This window comes from Balaenoptera acutorostrata, chromosome 13, assembly GCF_949987535.1.
Source record: "Balaenoptera acutorostrata chromosome 13, mBalAcu1.1, whole genome shotgun sequence".
In the NCBI taxonomy this organism is placed as follows: domain Eukaryota; kingdom Metazoa; phylum Chordata; class Mammalia; order Artiodactyla; family Balaenopteridae; genus Balaenoptera; species Balaenoptera acutorostrata.
Window position 1 is genome coordinate 16,507,584 of NC_080076.1, and position 16,405 is coordinate 16,523,988.

A 16,405-nucleotide genomic window follows, 5' to 3' on the forward strand; every position below is an offset into this window, starting at 1 on the left:
GGTGTGGGAAGGTCTGGGACAACAGTGGGGAAGGAGGGCCCGTTTTATTGCTCTGGCCGTACCAGCCTGCGGGCAGGTTCATCTTATAGCTTCTAAGTTTGTGCTTCAGACTTTTAAAATTGTTTTCCTTTGGTTCTCTCTTATTCGACCGCTTTGGTCGAACAATTTCACCAGACAACTTGAACAGAAACAGTAACTGGGCAGAGATGATGGAAAGGGTGGGGTGAGGTGAGGGCCTACCACCAGCTTGAAAGAATCGAGTGCGTTTCCTTCCCTTCACGTGGTGGTTTAACTTTTCCAAAAGTTTCTTTCAGATGTTGTTTCATTTCCTTCTTATAACATAACTGCAAGGTAGGAAGAGCCACTGTCAGTAATAAGTCATGTGGAGGGCACAGCCTCTGGGGGCATATGCCTGATAGGAATCCCAGCTCCGCCATTTACTAGCTGTGTGATCTTGGGGGACTCACTCAACTCCTCTGAACTTTATTTCCCTCAATATAAAATGGGGGTATTAATAGCATCTACTTCAAATGTTGTTTAGTACTTATTTCAAAGGGTTGTTATGAGGATTTGAAGAGGTAATCCTGTCTGGTACACGGTAAGCACTTTACAGATGGGGAAACTGAGGCTAACTCAGGTGGCTTGCTTCACGGTTCAAAACCAGGCCTTCCAACTTCCAATTCTACTAACCCTCAAGGCAGAGATTTTGCGGGGCTCAAACAAGACAGGGAAGTGGCTCGCTGGATGAAATGAAAATTAAGATTACAAAACAGCACAGTCTCTCTCACAAAGATGGAAAAGGTGACAAGATCAGTGAGAAGAATGAGGCAGGAATTAGAGAGTAAGAGAGAAATGAGAATGGAGAAAAAGAGAACATTGTAAGTGGAAGAAAAAATTCCATTTGCTGGATCCAAGAGAGAAATTCAAGGAGTAGGGATAGCTGTCAAACAGAAAAGAGCCAGAGAGTAATGAGAGGAGAGAAAAGGAATAAAGATGAACAGAAGGGGCACAGTGGCTGTCCGGGGTAGGAACACCCCAAAGTGATCAATTTCCAGAAAAAGAAACTGAGGCACAAGGCAGCCACACGCCCCTCTGGCAGCGAGAGCTGCAAAGACCTGGAAGGTATCACTTCACGCTGGTGAACGTTCTCATTCCAGGTGCGGGGAGCTGCTGATCGGCCACCTGCATCAGCTTCAGCCTCCTGGGCTCCTGGTGATATTTTCGGGAAGCACTTCGGAATCTTCCCCCTGACTGTCCACAGCGGCAGTCAGCCAGGCCCGGCCAGTGGAGGGAGGAAAGCACACACCACATATCACAGCATGTTCTCCTCTCTTTTAATCCCTATAGGAACAGGAGGCAGATAACCTTTCAATAATCTGAAATTCCAATAAAAAGAAACTCACTCTGAAAAGTACACAGTGTTTGGGAAGGCTTTGGTATTTAGTAGACTTTAAAGATTTTCATCAGTTCTCCAATTTCTCTGTGTGCTTTGGAGGCCATGAGAGGAGTAATATTAGCTGAATAAAAGGTCACTAACCCAAGAGTTGTTTTTAGCCAAATAAATTTGCCATAGCAGGGTGGAAAGCTCTGGATAGATATTCAGCTGCTGACAATGTTCTAGAGCAGGTGCAACTTATAGTTTCCCACACACCCAAGCAGGGAGCTCTCTTCCTCTACACTTGCTTGAAAATGTTTCTCTTCTCTGTTTTTACTCTTTTTTTATATTCTCACTTTTGTTTTCTCTGTCATTTACTTCCAGCTTCATCTGGCTTAGCAACCATGAACAAACCACTTAAATATTGCTTTGCTAGTTCTTAAACTTGAGTGTGCATCAGAATTATCCCGAGGGGCTGTGGAAACACTGATTGCTGGGCTCCATCCCCAGAGCTTCTGATGCAGGTGGTCTGGGGTGGAAACTGAGAATTTGCATTTCGAGCATGTTCCCGGGTGATGCTGCTGCAGGGACCGGGCCAGAAAGAAGTACTTGCTCAGCCAAAGCTCTGCCTTAGCCAGTGTCATGCTGCACTGTTGTCTCATTGTGATGCCAAGGACAGCTTCATCGTCAATGTTGCAGGACTCCGTTCAAGACCCAAAGATGTACCAATGAAGCTTTTAAGGGGGACTGTGGAAATCAGGCTGAGGGCTGCGCAACACCAGAGGGCAGCAAGTCTTGAGCATCTGGTCCCAAGTGGTCCCAGAGGCACTTGAACCTTTCCTCACTCCTCAAGTGGGTGTGGGTTCCATGTTTCCTTGGGTATGTGATATCTCTGAGCTGACCCCCACGGTCGGCTTTGATCAGAGGTCCTGGAACACCCAGAGCAGCCTGGAGCTGAGCAGTTCCCCAAGCCGTCCTCTCACCAGAAGCACCAGCGCCCTCCACGACGTCTCCATCACCAAGGATGGAGGTCCAGCATCATCCCTCGGCTCGGGTGGGGGTGGAAGTGGGGAGGGCACATCCGGGCGTTTGTCTGATGCAATGGGTATTAAAAGATGCAGGAACTTTGAGGTCAAGTCAGACAGGCAGTCCTCATGTTAACGATTGAAAAAAAAAAAAAAAGAAACATTAGTTTCATTTCAACTTCCTCAGGAAGAAGGCAGTGGAAATCACTGAAAAGACATAAGCTGTTTTCAGTTGAAAACTATCGGACATATTAGGTTAGAAATCATAGGTATATTTCCAAAAGGATTAAGTGGAAACCTTATTTTGGTCCTCATGACAATCAAAATTTCCTCGTAGGCTGGAAACGATGAATCCTCTGATGCTTCTAATTCACAGTTCAAGTCTGCAGTTTTTCTAGGAAGCTTCTGGTGAGTTTCAAAAGGCAATGGAGCCCTGACCTGTTCTCTCAGGTGCTGCCCTCTCGTGGCCACCTGAACACCTGCAACTAAGGCTTTCTCTTGGATTCTGCACGTCTATTTCTTCAAATCAAAGCAAGCAGAGCCCAGGAATTGACTTCTCCCACCAAAGGGAGGAAAGATGATGGAAGTCTGCCATGACACAGATCCACAGGTCTGAAACTGCTTGTTTCATAATGTTTTGCGAGCAGAGGAGGTAAGAGAAATCATCGAGGCAGGTAATAGTGATTTTTCTAGGCTATGTTAAGAGAAAATTTGGAAGGTAAGAAAGAAAACATGTTTATGTATATGAATATATATGTCTGTTATATCATATATATATGTTGTATGTATATGAGTATATGCAGGTATCTTACTATGTCCTTCATTTTTGCAAATTATAAATTCCTGCTCAGTAGCTCTTGTGTTGGGCTTTATCACAGAGACCCTCTGTTAGGCAGGATATATTTATGACCAGAGTCATTTATTGCTTTAATTTGCATATTATTTAGAGCAGTGATTCTCAAAATATGATCTTGGTACCCGCCCATCACCCCACAACCCAGAGTCCCTGAGAGCCTTCCAGGGGATCCACAAGGTCAAAACTATTTACATAATAATACTAAGACATTATTTCCTTTTTTATCCTCCCATTCACTCGTGAGTATACGCTGGAGTTTTCCAGAATCTACACGATGTGTGATATTGCAATAGACTGAAAGTAGTAGACGATAGAAGAAGCAGATATATCTTCCATTAAACTGGACATTACAGAGATTTGCAAAACTGTGACACAATGGCATTCTTCTCACTAATTCTGGTTTTGAAAATATAGGTACTTTTTCATAAAAATATGTTATGTTAACATGTAACAAATTTATTGTTGTATTTAGATAAATTAATTAATATTAAATTTTTTCAGTTTTAGTTTCTAATACAGTAATATCAATAGGTATAACCCTCATAATAAACAAAGGCTCTATGGGACCCCAGATAATTTTGAAGGTGTTAGGAGGTCATGAGATGAAAAGTTTAAGAACCACTGACGTGGAGGAGCCTTGGGACTGTGGGATTATTCCCGAATCTCAGTTTGCACACGTGTCCTGGGCACTGATTTAATATTGGAGGAGAGATTTGGAAGGCAGAAGTGAGATAAACACAAAAATTCTGCTGCTTCTGTAGTATCTGCTGGAAAACCTCTTGGACCTGTTTGGTTCTCTGTGGCAGCTTCCTGGCCATGGCTGTTCATAGGTGGTTCCCCAGGACCAGATAACTAAGAAGAAGAGGTTGATTCTGAAACAAGGCAGAAGACTGATGTGGTATTATAGACCCAGTCAGGGGTAGCCCTGCAGGACAAAGAAATCCTTGCAATGAGCAGAACTTCAACTTCCTTCAAGGAGAGATGGTCAGAGATATGGTTCTTCACTAATTCCTGGGCAGCAACTAACCATTTGGCTGGATGATTGGAAGCTTGGAAGGAACAAGAGTAGAGGAAGTATTGACACCGTCTGGGGGAAAGTTACATGTAAAATCCTCTCAGAATGAGCCCCAAGTGTGACAATAATTGTATCCCATGTGACTGTCACCAAAGAGCACCACTGCATATGAGGTCCTTAATAATCAGGTGAGCAAGATGTCTGGTACATTGGATGTCAGCCAGTCGCTCCCTATGCAGCCAACATGTCACCTTGTTGATGAGCTTTTTCATGAGCAATCACTGAGTTTCTGGAGAAAGAGGTGGAAGCAAGGGAGGCCTGGAGATTTTGCAGCTCCTGTTGCTCTGGTAACAGCACCGTCGGGGGAGGTACCCAACGGCGGAAGCCTCCTGATGCTAGCGCCTTCCTTCTCCTCATCCCTCTCCATGGGGTGGGCGCTGATTTAATATCCTATACTCCTAGGACCATATTTTGGAACATCCTGCCCCTTAGTGTCAATATCAGTGTTTCTTAAAGTGTGGTCATCAGAATCACCTGCTTCATGCTTGCAAACAAGCAGGAATCAGGAACCTGATTTTTATCAAAATCCCCAGGTAATTCTTACCTTCACTAAACTTTGTGACAATGTAGCCTTGAACAAAAGAAAGTATTTGAGGTCTTTCTCTCTCTCTCAACTATATTCTGCCCTCTTAGTTCAGCTTTCCAGTCTTAGGACTTCCTCTTCCCTAGTAACTGGCCCCAGGAATAATCTCTTCTTCAGGGCAGAAGCCCCCCAGCAGCAAGGTGGAGCCTTACACTTCAGGAGAACCATCTGCCAGGTTAGCGTAGCCTCGATGTTCCCGTGAGAAATATTCCCATCCAAGAACAGAGTGGGTTGAGCCCTAAAGCACCCTCTTTGCCATCCCGGGAATCAGCATCATGACACAGAAGTCAGGCAGCTGGGGAAAAAATGCTGGAGATCTCTGCTAACCAGTCACTCCTCTCTGAGACAGGGCTGAGATTCAGGCCATCCTCAAAGGAGACACAACTCCTAGATTCCCAGCTGGGACGGCACAGTCTGGGAAGAGAGGAGCTCTCCTTGCAAATCCATTGCAAAGTGCAGAAAGCGTTCTCCTGTTCCCTCCAGTGTATAGCTTTCTGCAGCCACTCAGGCAGACACTGCTGCTGGCATTCCCCTTGCATCCCTCTGTCACCAGCTCCCCACTTTCTCCTTGATGAAGTCCTGATGATACTTGCTTAAACCTAGACACTCTCACCCTTGTTATCCTCTTCAGCAGGGTCATTGCAACCTGCCTCCTTTCTCTGTACTGAATAGTAACTGACAAATCAAATTTCTGGAGCTGGGAATGGTTACTTCCCCAACCAAATGTCTACAGGTCAGACCACGCTGGAACACAATATTTTGGATCCTTAACATTTGATGATTGGCTAAATAGTGTTTTTCTAACACTCCCAACAGCAGGCACTGAAGGGTAGAATATCTAGACAGTTAACAGGCTCCTGACCCTTATAAGACAGACCCTTATAAAATCCCTCCTAGGATTTTTATTTATTTGTTTATTTGTTTATTTATTCATTCATTCATTTATTTATTTATTTTATTTATTTATTTTTGGCTGCGTTGGGTCTCCGTTGCTGCACGCGGGCTTTCTCTAGTTGCGGTGAGCGGGGGCTACTCTTTGTTGCGGTGCACGGGCTTCTCACTACGGTGGCTTCTCTTGTTGCGGAGCATGGGCTCTAGAGCGCAGCCTCAGTAGTTGTGGCTCGCGGGCTCTAGAGCACAGACTCAGTAGTTGTGGTGCACGGGCTTAGTTGCTCCGTGGCATGTGGGATCTTCCTGGACCAGGACTCGAACCTGTGTCCCCTGCATTGGCAGGCGGATTCTTAACCACTGCGCCACCAGGGAAGCCCCCTCCTAGGATTTTATAAAGTGAGATCATGGGGTATGATCGCCCTTCCAGTGCAGATCTAGTTAGAATAAAAGACACTCCTTCACTGGACTTGGTTGATTGCTCATGTTGCACACTGTTTTGCTGTGTGTCCTGAAGCACAATTTGCCTCAGGTCCAGTCTCTGTAAAATAAGACGTTTCCTAAGATGGGGCTCTTCCATGTCTGAGAAGGCTTTCCGAGGCCATGAGCCTCATTTGATGCCAGAGGAAGAATCACCAGCTGTCTAGTCACAAGTGCATCCCATTCCCAGCGTGGATCTGGAAACCACAGGGTGCTAACCTCTTCAAGCGTCCTCTGCGTTTTCTGGCCCAGAGCCGTGAAGACCCTGAGCATGTCTGCAGAACCGGGAGGGAGCGAGGGGCCTCCTGGGGGCATGCGGGGAGACTGAGCGAAGCTTTGGAGGAAACAGCACATTCAGAGGAGCCCTGCCTTCCCAGGTCTGATGGCAAGACCCTCCCTTAAGCTTCCTTGGTCCTCATTCTCCTTCAAGTGTTGAGAAAACACAAAATTCCTCTCAAAATCCTCAAGGACTACAAACGTGCTAAATCATTCCCACCTTCAGCGCCTATATCACACCACAGCAGACAAACTTCTGGAGAGGATTTTTCATAACCCCCCTGAGAGGTTAACTCTACTCGTCTGAAAGCCACCAGAACACGGTGGCCACAAGTGTGGGCTCCGGACTCAAACTGCTCGGATTTATATCTGGTGCCCCCACCTGGCTGTGGCCTCGGGTATGTGACTTATCTCCGTGCCGCAGTGTCTCCATGTGCAAATGAGGATGAGAGGGGTGCTTATTTCAGAGTCTGTGTTGGGATTAAACCAGCCTTGGTTTCTGTCAAGTGCTTAGAACAGTACTTGGCATGTCATGAGCCCTCAACAAATATTGCTTATTATTGTTTTTCAAATTCCAGTTTAAGGCTAGTTTCCCAGAAATTCTATCTCCAGCCTCCCACTTAGGATCAGGCTTTCAGAGTTCTCAGGTCACTGTAATTAGGTACTTGGGGCGTGGTTTATGATCACCCTCACCCCAGGACACTAAGAGCAGGGAGAGCAGAAATTGCACCCATGCTTGTCAACGGTGTATTCTCAGTACTTTGCACAGTGCCTGGCACAGAGCAGGGGCCAATAAACCCTTGCTGAATGCACAGAGGAGGGGGTGAATGAATGCCCACCTGTGTCCGTGAATGAATGGAGGCTGCTGCAGGGAACCGGCGTCCCCAAATCCCTTCATGAACTCACAGTGGCAGAGACCTTTGGCCAAAGGATGTCCAGGGGTTGAAAGGCTGAGGATGGCTCCCGGGGAAAACCTTTTAAGAACCCTCTTCAGGCACAAGAAACTCACTTTGAATCAAAGACTGTTCATGGGGGCTTCCCTGGTGGCGCAGTGGTTGAGAATCTGCCTGCCAATGCAGGAGACACGGGTTCGCGCCCTGGTCTGGGAAGATCCCACATGCCGCGGAGCAACTGGGCCCGTGAGCCACAACTACTGAGCCTGCGCGTCTGGAGCCTGTGCTCCGCAACAAGAGAGGCCGCGATAGTGAGAGGCCCGCGCACCGCGATGAAGAGTGGCCCCCGCTTGCCGCAGCTAGAGAAAGCCCTCGCACAGAAACGAAGACCCAACACAGCCAAAAATAAATAAATGTAAATAAATAAATAAATAAAGGAATTCCTTAAAAAAAAAAACAAACTGTTCATGTCTTGGAGAAGTTGCTATTCACTCATGAATGTCATAAATCCAGACTCCATGATGTAGAACCAGTCCTACCACTTATTGAGTCCAGTGGTTCAAAACCACCATTAGTAGGATTTTCCTGGTAGTCTAGTGGTTAAGACTCCGTGCTTCCACTGCAGGGGGTGCGGGTTCGATCCCTGGTCGGGGAGCTAAGATCCCGCATGCCACACGGTGAGGCAAAAAAGCAAAACAAAACAAAACAAAACAAACCACCATTACTCATTAGAAAGCTTCGGGAAGTTTTGAGGAAAGTCCAGATTACTGAGTCCCACCCAAGCTGTCAATCTCCAGGAATTTATCCTGTATTTTTTAAAAGCACCTCAGATGACTCTGCTGCAAGCAGCCTACACAGACCAGCATCTGAGAACCATGAATCTTGTCAAATTCCAGCATTTTTCAGAGACAGAAACAGAGGCATGCTGACACCACATCAGGATGGAGAGCATGATTTTTTTAATGAACAACGAAGTGAACCGATAACTTGTTTGGGACCAGAAAATATGATACATGCTGTGCCTTTCCAGAAACAGCACATAATACATTTTAGGGCTCATTAGCATGGCAGTAAGTCCTGATTAAAGAGCTCTGGCAGCATCACCTCCCCTCCTACTGTGATTAGAGCAAATACTAGGTTGTTTGGCAGATTCGGTCAAGTTCCCTCCTGTGTAGATTTAACGCACTTGGCTTGGGCATATTTACCAAGTTCAACAAAGAATGACCCAGTGTTACTTGTCTAAGTGCTGACAGTCCCAGACACGACCTCAGTCCTCCCCACACAGGAGCTTTGAATGTGAGGGTCCTGGTTTGTGTGAACCCAGCAATCATCACTGTTGTTCTCTAACTCAGAGTTTCTCAACCTGGGCACTATGGACATTTTTTATTGGATATTTCTGCGATTGGGGTTGGGAGGTGGCTATCCTGTGCATTGTAGGATGTTTAACAGCATCCATGGCTTCTACCCACTAAAAAACAACACAAATGTCTGCAGACATTGCCAAATCTTCCCTGGAGAGACAAAACGACCACCATCCCCTATCGAGAACTGTTCTAACCTTACAAATCCACCTTACAAAGAACTCGCAGCACGAGATCAGGAACTTACACGGAAGCTTTTCTCCCCCCATGGAAAAAGTACAAAAGAACATTTCTATGGATTTCATGAACAAGATCCGAAAAGTGCAAGCCGAAAGGAAAGGATTGATAATTTTGCCTGCATTAAAAGGTAAAGCATTCATATCATATACGAAGTTTCCACAGCCTGGGAGAATGTATTTGCAGCACAATCGATAAAGGATTAGTCTTCAGAATACATAAAGGACATCTCAGAATCAATAATAAAAAGACAAACACCCAATAGCAGAATAGGAAAAGGATAGTCAGGCAGCCTGAGAAGGGGAAACTCTAAATGGCCAAAACACACATGGAAAATGCTCAAGCCCATTGGTAGACAGGGACATGCAAAGTGAAGTGATGAGATGCTACCTTAGACTCATCTGGGATTTAACAGTAACTTAACGGGTCAATAGTACCAAGTGTTGGGGAGGATCTCTGAGTCATAATATCTATCCCCAATCACCACTAGTGAAGGTGTAAATCTGGAAAATCACTTTAGGAAACTGTGTGTCATTATCAGGTAAGGTTGAGTATACATACACCCTATAACTCTGCAATGACTCTCCTGACTATATACCCTGGAAAACGAATGTATCTCCATGAGGAAACACATACAAAGAGCTGGTTACAAACATGTTTGCGATAACAAAAAACTGAAAACAAACCAAATATCCACCTACCAACTGGTGAATTGATAAACATTTAAGGCACACATGCACACAATAGAACACCATTTGCATTCAAAGTGAATGGGCGAGCTAGGCAGACTATGTTTAAAGGGGAAAATCATGTTTCACAAGGATATTACGGTACGGATCAAATTACATAGTGTTTAAAAACAAAGTACTATATACCATTGACAGACACATGCATGTTATTAGTAAAAATATAAAAATGTGGGGACTTCCCTGGTGGTCCAGTGGTTAAGACTTCGCCTTCCAATGCAGGGGGTGTGTGTTCAATCCCTGGTCGGGGAGCTAAGGTCCCACATGCCTCGTGACCAAAAAACCAAAACTTAAAACAGACACAGTATTGTGACAAAATTCAATAAAGACTTTAAAAATGTTCCACATCAAAAAAAAAAAAAAAAGTCTAAAAAACAAATGTGGATGAAACTTGGATGAGAAGGGAGAAGCAAATGGGATGCAGGGAGATCTATCATTGTGCTCACAATGTTTTATTTTTTAAACAAAAAGAAACACATCCAAAGGAAAAGTGGCAAAATGTTAACCTACGTTTATTAGGCATGATGGCTATGTGGGGTACCCATTGTTTCATTTTTTAAACTTGTTTGAATATTTGAAATATTTTATATTTAAAAAAATAAACATTTAAAAATAAATACATCTGGAAAAAACAAAACTATAGAAATGAGAAGCAGATAGTTAGTTGCTAAGGGTTGGGGGTGAGAACAGAGGTTGACTATAAAAGAACTCCAGAAATTTTGAGGGGTGATGGAATTCTTCTATATCTTGCTTTTGGGTGGTGATTACACAACTGTATGCATTTGTCAAAACTCACACAAACATATACTTTTATGCTTGAATTTTACTCTATGCAAATTATATCTTAATTTTAAAAAAAGAAAAATGAAAAAATAGTACCTAATAGTGACAGGAACAACTCTAAATAACACTGTACTCTCACAAGATTAATAGAGGTGAGGACAGAAAGGACTGTCTCCTTGAAGCTCCACCCTCCTCCATGCTCAGGGAAGACAACCTTTCCTAGAAATCTCCAGCGCACTTCTCCTTACACCTCATTGGTCAGAGCTGAGTCACATGACCACACTTGGACGAACCATCGGCAAAGGCACACGGGAAGATGAAATTGTATTATACTAAATCTGAAACTTTCCCTCTGTCTGGGCACATTGATACTAGAACAACTTCAGAGTTTGTTTTGCAAGAGAGGAGGGGACACGAATGTGGGTAGGTTACCAGAAGCGGCTGCCTCCCAGCCCGTATCAGCACAGCGTTGATTTAAATTCCACTCGGGGTCAAGGGACTAAAGTTATAAAGGCTTCTCACCCCTTCAGATGCCCTGGGGCTTCTCAACTTTGAGCTTCCCTGGAAGGGGTCTGGTTGGGTCATTTGGGGGGAAGATTCCTATAAAATCGAACATATCTGAAACCTAGTTGAGAAGTCTGCCTGTCTGTAAAAGAAGCCTCCTGAAAAAAACAAACAAAAAAACTCATCTAAAGGAAGAAAGGGTTGATTCCATCACTGTGTCAACTGACACTTCTTTCACACCAACTGTGTGCCAGTCATGGTGGTGAGGTAGAGATGTTCTGGTGAACAGGACAAATGTAAAGAGGAAGTGATTGCCACACAGGTCGCCTCCATACCAGCGGCCATAGACTTAGGGCATCCAAGGGAGACAGACCTATATCAGAAAGAGGAAAATTGCAAGAGCAGTTTCTATAAAAACATGATGAGCACCCAGCAGCCCTGCGTCAAAGGCTGAATGAGAAAGCACAGATGGCTCAAGTCGGGGCACGGGGATTTATCTGCTTGTGGCATTTGTGGAGACCCTGAGCACCAAGGCAACTCAGCCCACATCCTGCACAGACAAGTCACGGGAGGAGGTGGCATGGAGAGTGGCGTGGGGACATCAGCGGGTGTAGGAGGCTCTGGCCACCGCCAGCAGCTCTCAGCAGCAGCTCTGATGGCAGGGAGGGGAGGGGTGGTGCAGCTGAGGAGAGCCGGCTCATTAAAAAAAGAAATAGCAGAGCCCCGGTGTTCTCAAAACAAGCAAGATGTCCCTGGACTCTCCCAAAACCAGTCAGGAGGAATTTAAGGAGGGCTGAGTTCCTTTAGATCTGCTGGGGGTGATCCTGTACTGTTGATGTGACCTATTTTTATCCACAGGTAGGTATGTGGGGATGAAACACGGATTTCAGAACTTAGGAGGAATTAGAGGAGACACTCATCAATTGACACTCTACTCCAATCTTGCTGCCTCTATAAATTTGACTTTGTTATTATACACACTTCAAACATACACAAAAATAAAGAAAATAGTGTAATGAGGTCCCATGTACCCATCACCAGCTTCAAAAACTATCACTAAATGGCCAATCTTGTTTCATCTATCCCACTTCCGATATTATTTTGAGATAAATACTACATTTTATATCATTTTGTCCATAAATACTTCAGTCGGCATCTAACAGATAAGCACTCTAAAAACACGTAACCACAATACCACTATCACATTAAAAGATTACAAAGTCCTTCATATCATCAAATACCCAGGCAGGGCTTAAATTTCCAGCGGTCCCAAAAATGTCATACACTTTTTTACAGTTTGTTATAGAATCCAAATAAGCTCCACACATTCTATAAATCTTAAACTTCTAGGGAATTCTGGGTTGAAACAATAGCCAGAACAAAATTGGACTTCTTTATCCCTACTTTATGTTTTGTGAAATTGCAATCGTGGGGAGAGTATTTTTTTCTTATTAAAAAAACGTTCAAAGGCTTTGTTGGTCATTGGAAAGCTGTTTCCAAGGGCCCCGGGTTTCCTGACTCATAACTAGAAGCACTTGGCAATTGGACTGCCGAGCAATGTTGGCAGGCGAGTCATTTCCCACTGGGGTCCATCGGGATTGCAGTGTTCCTTCTGTAAATGTCACCCACCCTCAAGTTCTCCTCTGAGGCCTAATTAAGTCAGAGGGTGCAGGTGCCGAATCGGCCACCAGGGGGCTCCCGAGGAACCCAATGAACTTCGCAGTCGCCCAAAAAGCCAACTTGGTGCGCGTTTTATTACAGACTGAACACACCCGGGTGGGACTTGGCTTCTCACTCAGGTCAGATTCTGCCAGCAGAGCAGATCAGACCTCGGGGATATGTGGTTCGTTCCCCAAGGCCGCCTGGGAAAGGACAAGATTAGCTGTCAACTGCCCTGTCAAAGGATGTGGGGTTTGCAGCCCTCCTCACCCCAGTGGTCTTCCTTGCAAATCCACTTGAAGGCAAAGAGAGCCTACACAGATGGGGAGCATTCTGTGCCAATACGCTCCTGGTAACCCCATGGTTGTTAATAAATCCTTTGATTATTAAGTACACAAAAGGCGTTATTATAAGAAATGTTAGACATATGTAAGTAGGGACAGTCAACATGAAATTACACACCTCCCCCCCCGAAAAAAAGAAGAAATTACACACCCAGGAAGGAACACAAGCCTGAGAACTGGGACATCCATGTTCTCCACTTGGCCTTACAAGTCTCTCCCATCTCTCTACCTCTTTGCAGGAAACCGAGGGGGTTGGGATAGAAGCCACTTACTAGGGTCTCTTCCTCCTCTGTTAGAGGTTGTGCTGAGGGACTGTGTGTATTTGCTAGGGCTCCTGTAACAGAGCACCACAAACTGGCTGGTTCAAAACTACAGAAATGTATCATCTCATTGTCCTGGAGGATGGAAGTCCTAAATCAAGGTGTCGCCAGGGCCATGCTCTCTCTGAGGGCTCTAGGGGAGAATCCTTCCTTGCCTCTTCCAGCTTCTGTGTCTGCTGGCAATCCTTGGTATTCTTTGGCTTGCCAATGGCCATCTTCTCCTTGTGTCTTCACATCATCTTCCCTCTGTACACGTCTGTCTCTGTGCCCAGATTTCCCCTTTTAATAAGGACACCAGTCATATTGGATTAGGGCCACCCATTCCCCAACCCCCATGATCTCATTTTAACTTGATTACCTTATTTCCAAATAAGGTCACTTTCTAAGGTACCAGGGGTTTAGGACTTCATATCTTTTTCAGGGGACAGAATTCAACTCATAACATAGACCATCTCGGGAATTCCCTGGCAGTCCAGTGGTTAGGTGCTTTCACTGCCGTGGCCTGAGTTCAATGCCTGGTCAGGGAACTAAGCCGTGCAACGTGGCCAAAAAACAAAACAAAACAAAAACAAAAACAAAAAAACAAAAATAGACCACTTTGTAAAATGAACAATGTTTGAAAGACCTGTAATGACAAACCCATGAATCGTGCACACTAGTGGGTCGTACCATCCAGGATAAAGTTACGAATCTACAAAGGTATCATAATAACACAAAAACAATTATAATGTACAAAATGACATACTGTGATTTTACCAAGAAAAGTGAGCATTAAAACCTGAAGTACATTAAATTCACTACATTTGATGTTCTCCTATGATCACTGATATAGAAAATACATGCAGTAAGAGACCCAAAAAATCCAGATTTTTTTTGCTAAAAAGTTACATTGGAGGGCAATTATTGTGCTACTAAACAGATTAACACAACTCTTTTATATAGTAAACACTCAGAACTCTTTTATATATTAAAGAACTTGTATACCTTAAACATTCACAAAAATCAGATTCACACCCCTTTTTGGGAACACAAGCATTCGTTACATAAACAAGGCCACACTTGCCTTTGCTCATCAGCACCCACAAAGGGCCATCCACTCTTTCGGGTCTTACCGGAAGCTCAGGCCCTGCAGGCACTGATCCCAGCAGGCACCGCTTCAGTTCCTGACATGGTTTCTCAATGAACAGCGTCAGGGCCAGCCCAGTGATGAAGGTCAGCAAACAGTGTCCAGAGAAAAGATAGAACTAGGGAGAAAGAGGGGCAGAGTGGACACACTCTTACTGCAAGATTCCTATTGCATTTGGAATAAGAGTACCATCCTGGCTATATGAAATAGATCTGTAAGACAAACAGCCCTAAACATTAAAAATAAAGAGAAGAAAAGAAAGATATTATCCTGTGCTGAAGTCCTCCCTCCAATAAAACAAAGAACAGTAGGCTTTTGACAAACAAACAAACAAACAGAAAATAAGGTTCTAATGAAGCCAATAGTTTGCTCTGCTCCAGGGGAGAGCAAATGGCGTTGCTGCAATGAGCTGAGAGCTGGGGCTGCCCGCCGTGTTGGTGTCGGTGGAGTGAATAAGCGCCTCCTGAAGCCCACTGTAGAGGGTGATGAGGATGGGGTGCACCAAGCAGCAAGCGTAGCTCATGCTGGCCAGGAAGCTCCAGATATCCCAGGAAAGCAGCCGGTGCCCCAGACCTGGAGGGAATAGGCCCCGATTCGTGGAGCTTCGAGCCCCTCCCCGGGCCTGGGACTCCCCGGGCCTGGGAAGATGCTGTATCATCACCGCTCCCCCTGGCTTCTGCCTCTAAGTCTGTGAACTTTCTACCGAGAAGGTCTTTTTGCATTATAATTTTTAAGAGAATGTACTGAAACAAACAAAAACAAACCCAACTTCCCATTGCAGCAATATGAAAATAATAATAAGGGAGGCTAATATTGAGTTTACAGACAGGTTAATCCTTAGTGGGTTTCAACCTCTAAGCACAAAACATCCCACATATAAAACTTGCAACCTCAGAATTGGAAATAAGGGTCTTTGCAGATGTAATTAAGGTAAGGAATGGGTGGTGAGATCATCCTAGATTAGGGTGGGCCCTAAATCCAAAGTGTCCTTGTAACAGACAGAAAAGGAGACACAGACACAGAGGAGAGACACAGGGAGATGGCCACGTGAAGATGGAGACAGAGATTGGAGTGATGCACCCACAAGCCAAGGAATGTCGAGGACATAGGAGAGGATGGAAGAGATTCCCCCTCAGAGCTTCCAGAAGGACCTTGCCAACACCTTGATTTTGAATTTCTAGCCTCCAGAACTGTGAGAGAATCAATTTCTGTTGTTTCAAGCCACCAAAAAAAAAAAGAAAGAAAAGAAAACATCCAGAGTAATCTTTTAAAGTCACAAACCAGATCACATCCCATGGCATTTAAAATAAAATCCAGATTCTTCCCCATGGCCGTGAAGGCCCTGCATGCCCTGACCACTACCTTCTTCTCTGTCCTCATTCCCATCTCTCTCCTGCCTTGATCTTTGATCCCCATCTCACTGGACTTCTTGCTGTTCCTCTCACCCACTAAACATATTCCAGACTGAAGAATGCTACCTTAGCATTCCCTCTGCCTGGAGTGCTTTTGTACCACATATTTGCAAATGCACCCCTAATCCAGTTAACCTCCCACCTCTGGTTTTTTTTTTTTTTTTTTTTTTGCTTTTAATTTTTGGCCTCACTGCGCGGCTTGCAGGATCTTAGTTCCCTGACCAGGGATCGAACCCACATCCTCGGCAGTGTAAGCACGGAGTCCTAACCACTGGACCACCAGGGAATTCCTCTGATTTATTTTTATTCACCATATTTATGTGCATCTGAAATTATATTACAAATACATTTACTTAATATGGCTCTGGATTCATTTCCTATGGCTACTGTAACAAATTACAAAAACATGGTGGCTCAAAACAACAGAAATTTATTCTCTCAACATTCTGGGGACCAGAGGTC

The 16,405-nt window shown here is 44.7% G+C and overlaps 1 protein-coding gene across 1 annotated transcript in view; it reads right to left on the reverse strand.

Moving 5' to 3' along the window:
- Positions 1-1,125: 1,125 nt before the first annotated feature.
- Positions 1,126-16,405, reverse strand: part of LOC103008804 (O-acyltransferase like protein) — an 82,488-nt gene continuing 67,208 nt past the window's right edge. The window contains 4 exon segments of the mRNA XM_057527081.1: positions 1,126-1,251; positions 2,359-2,526; positions 14,518-14,649; positions 14,962-15,104. Coding sequence (XP_057383064.1) covers positions 1,126-1,251; positions 2,359-2,526; positions 14,518-14,649; positions 14,962-15,104 — 569 coding nt within the window.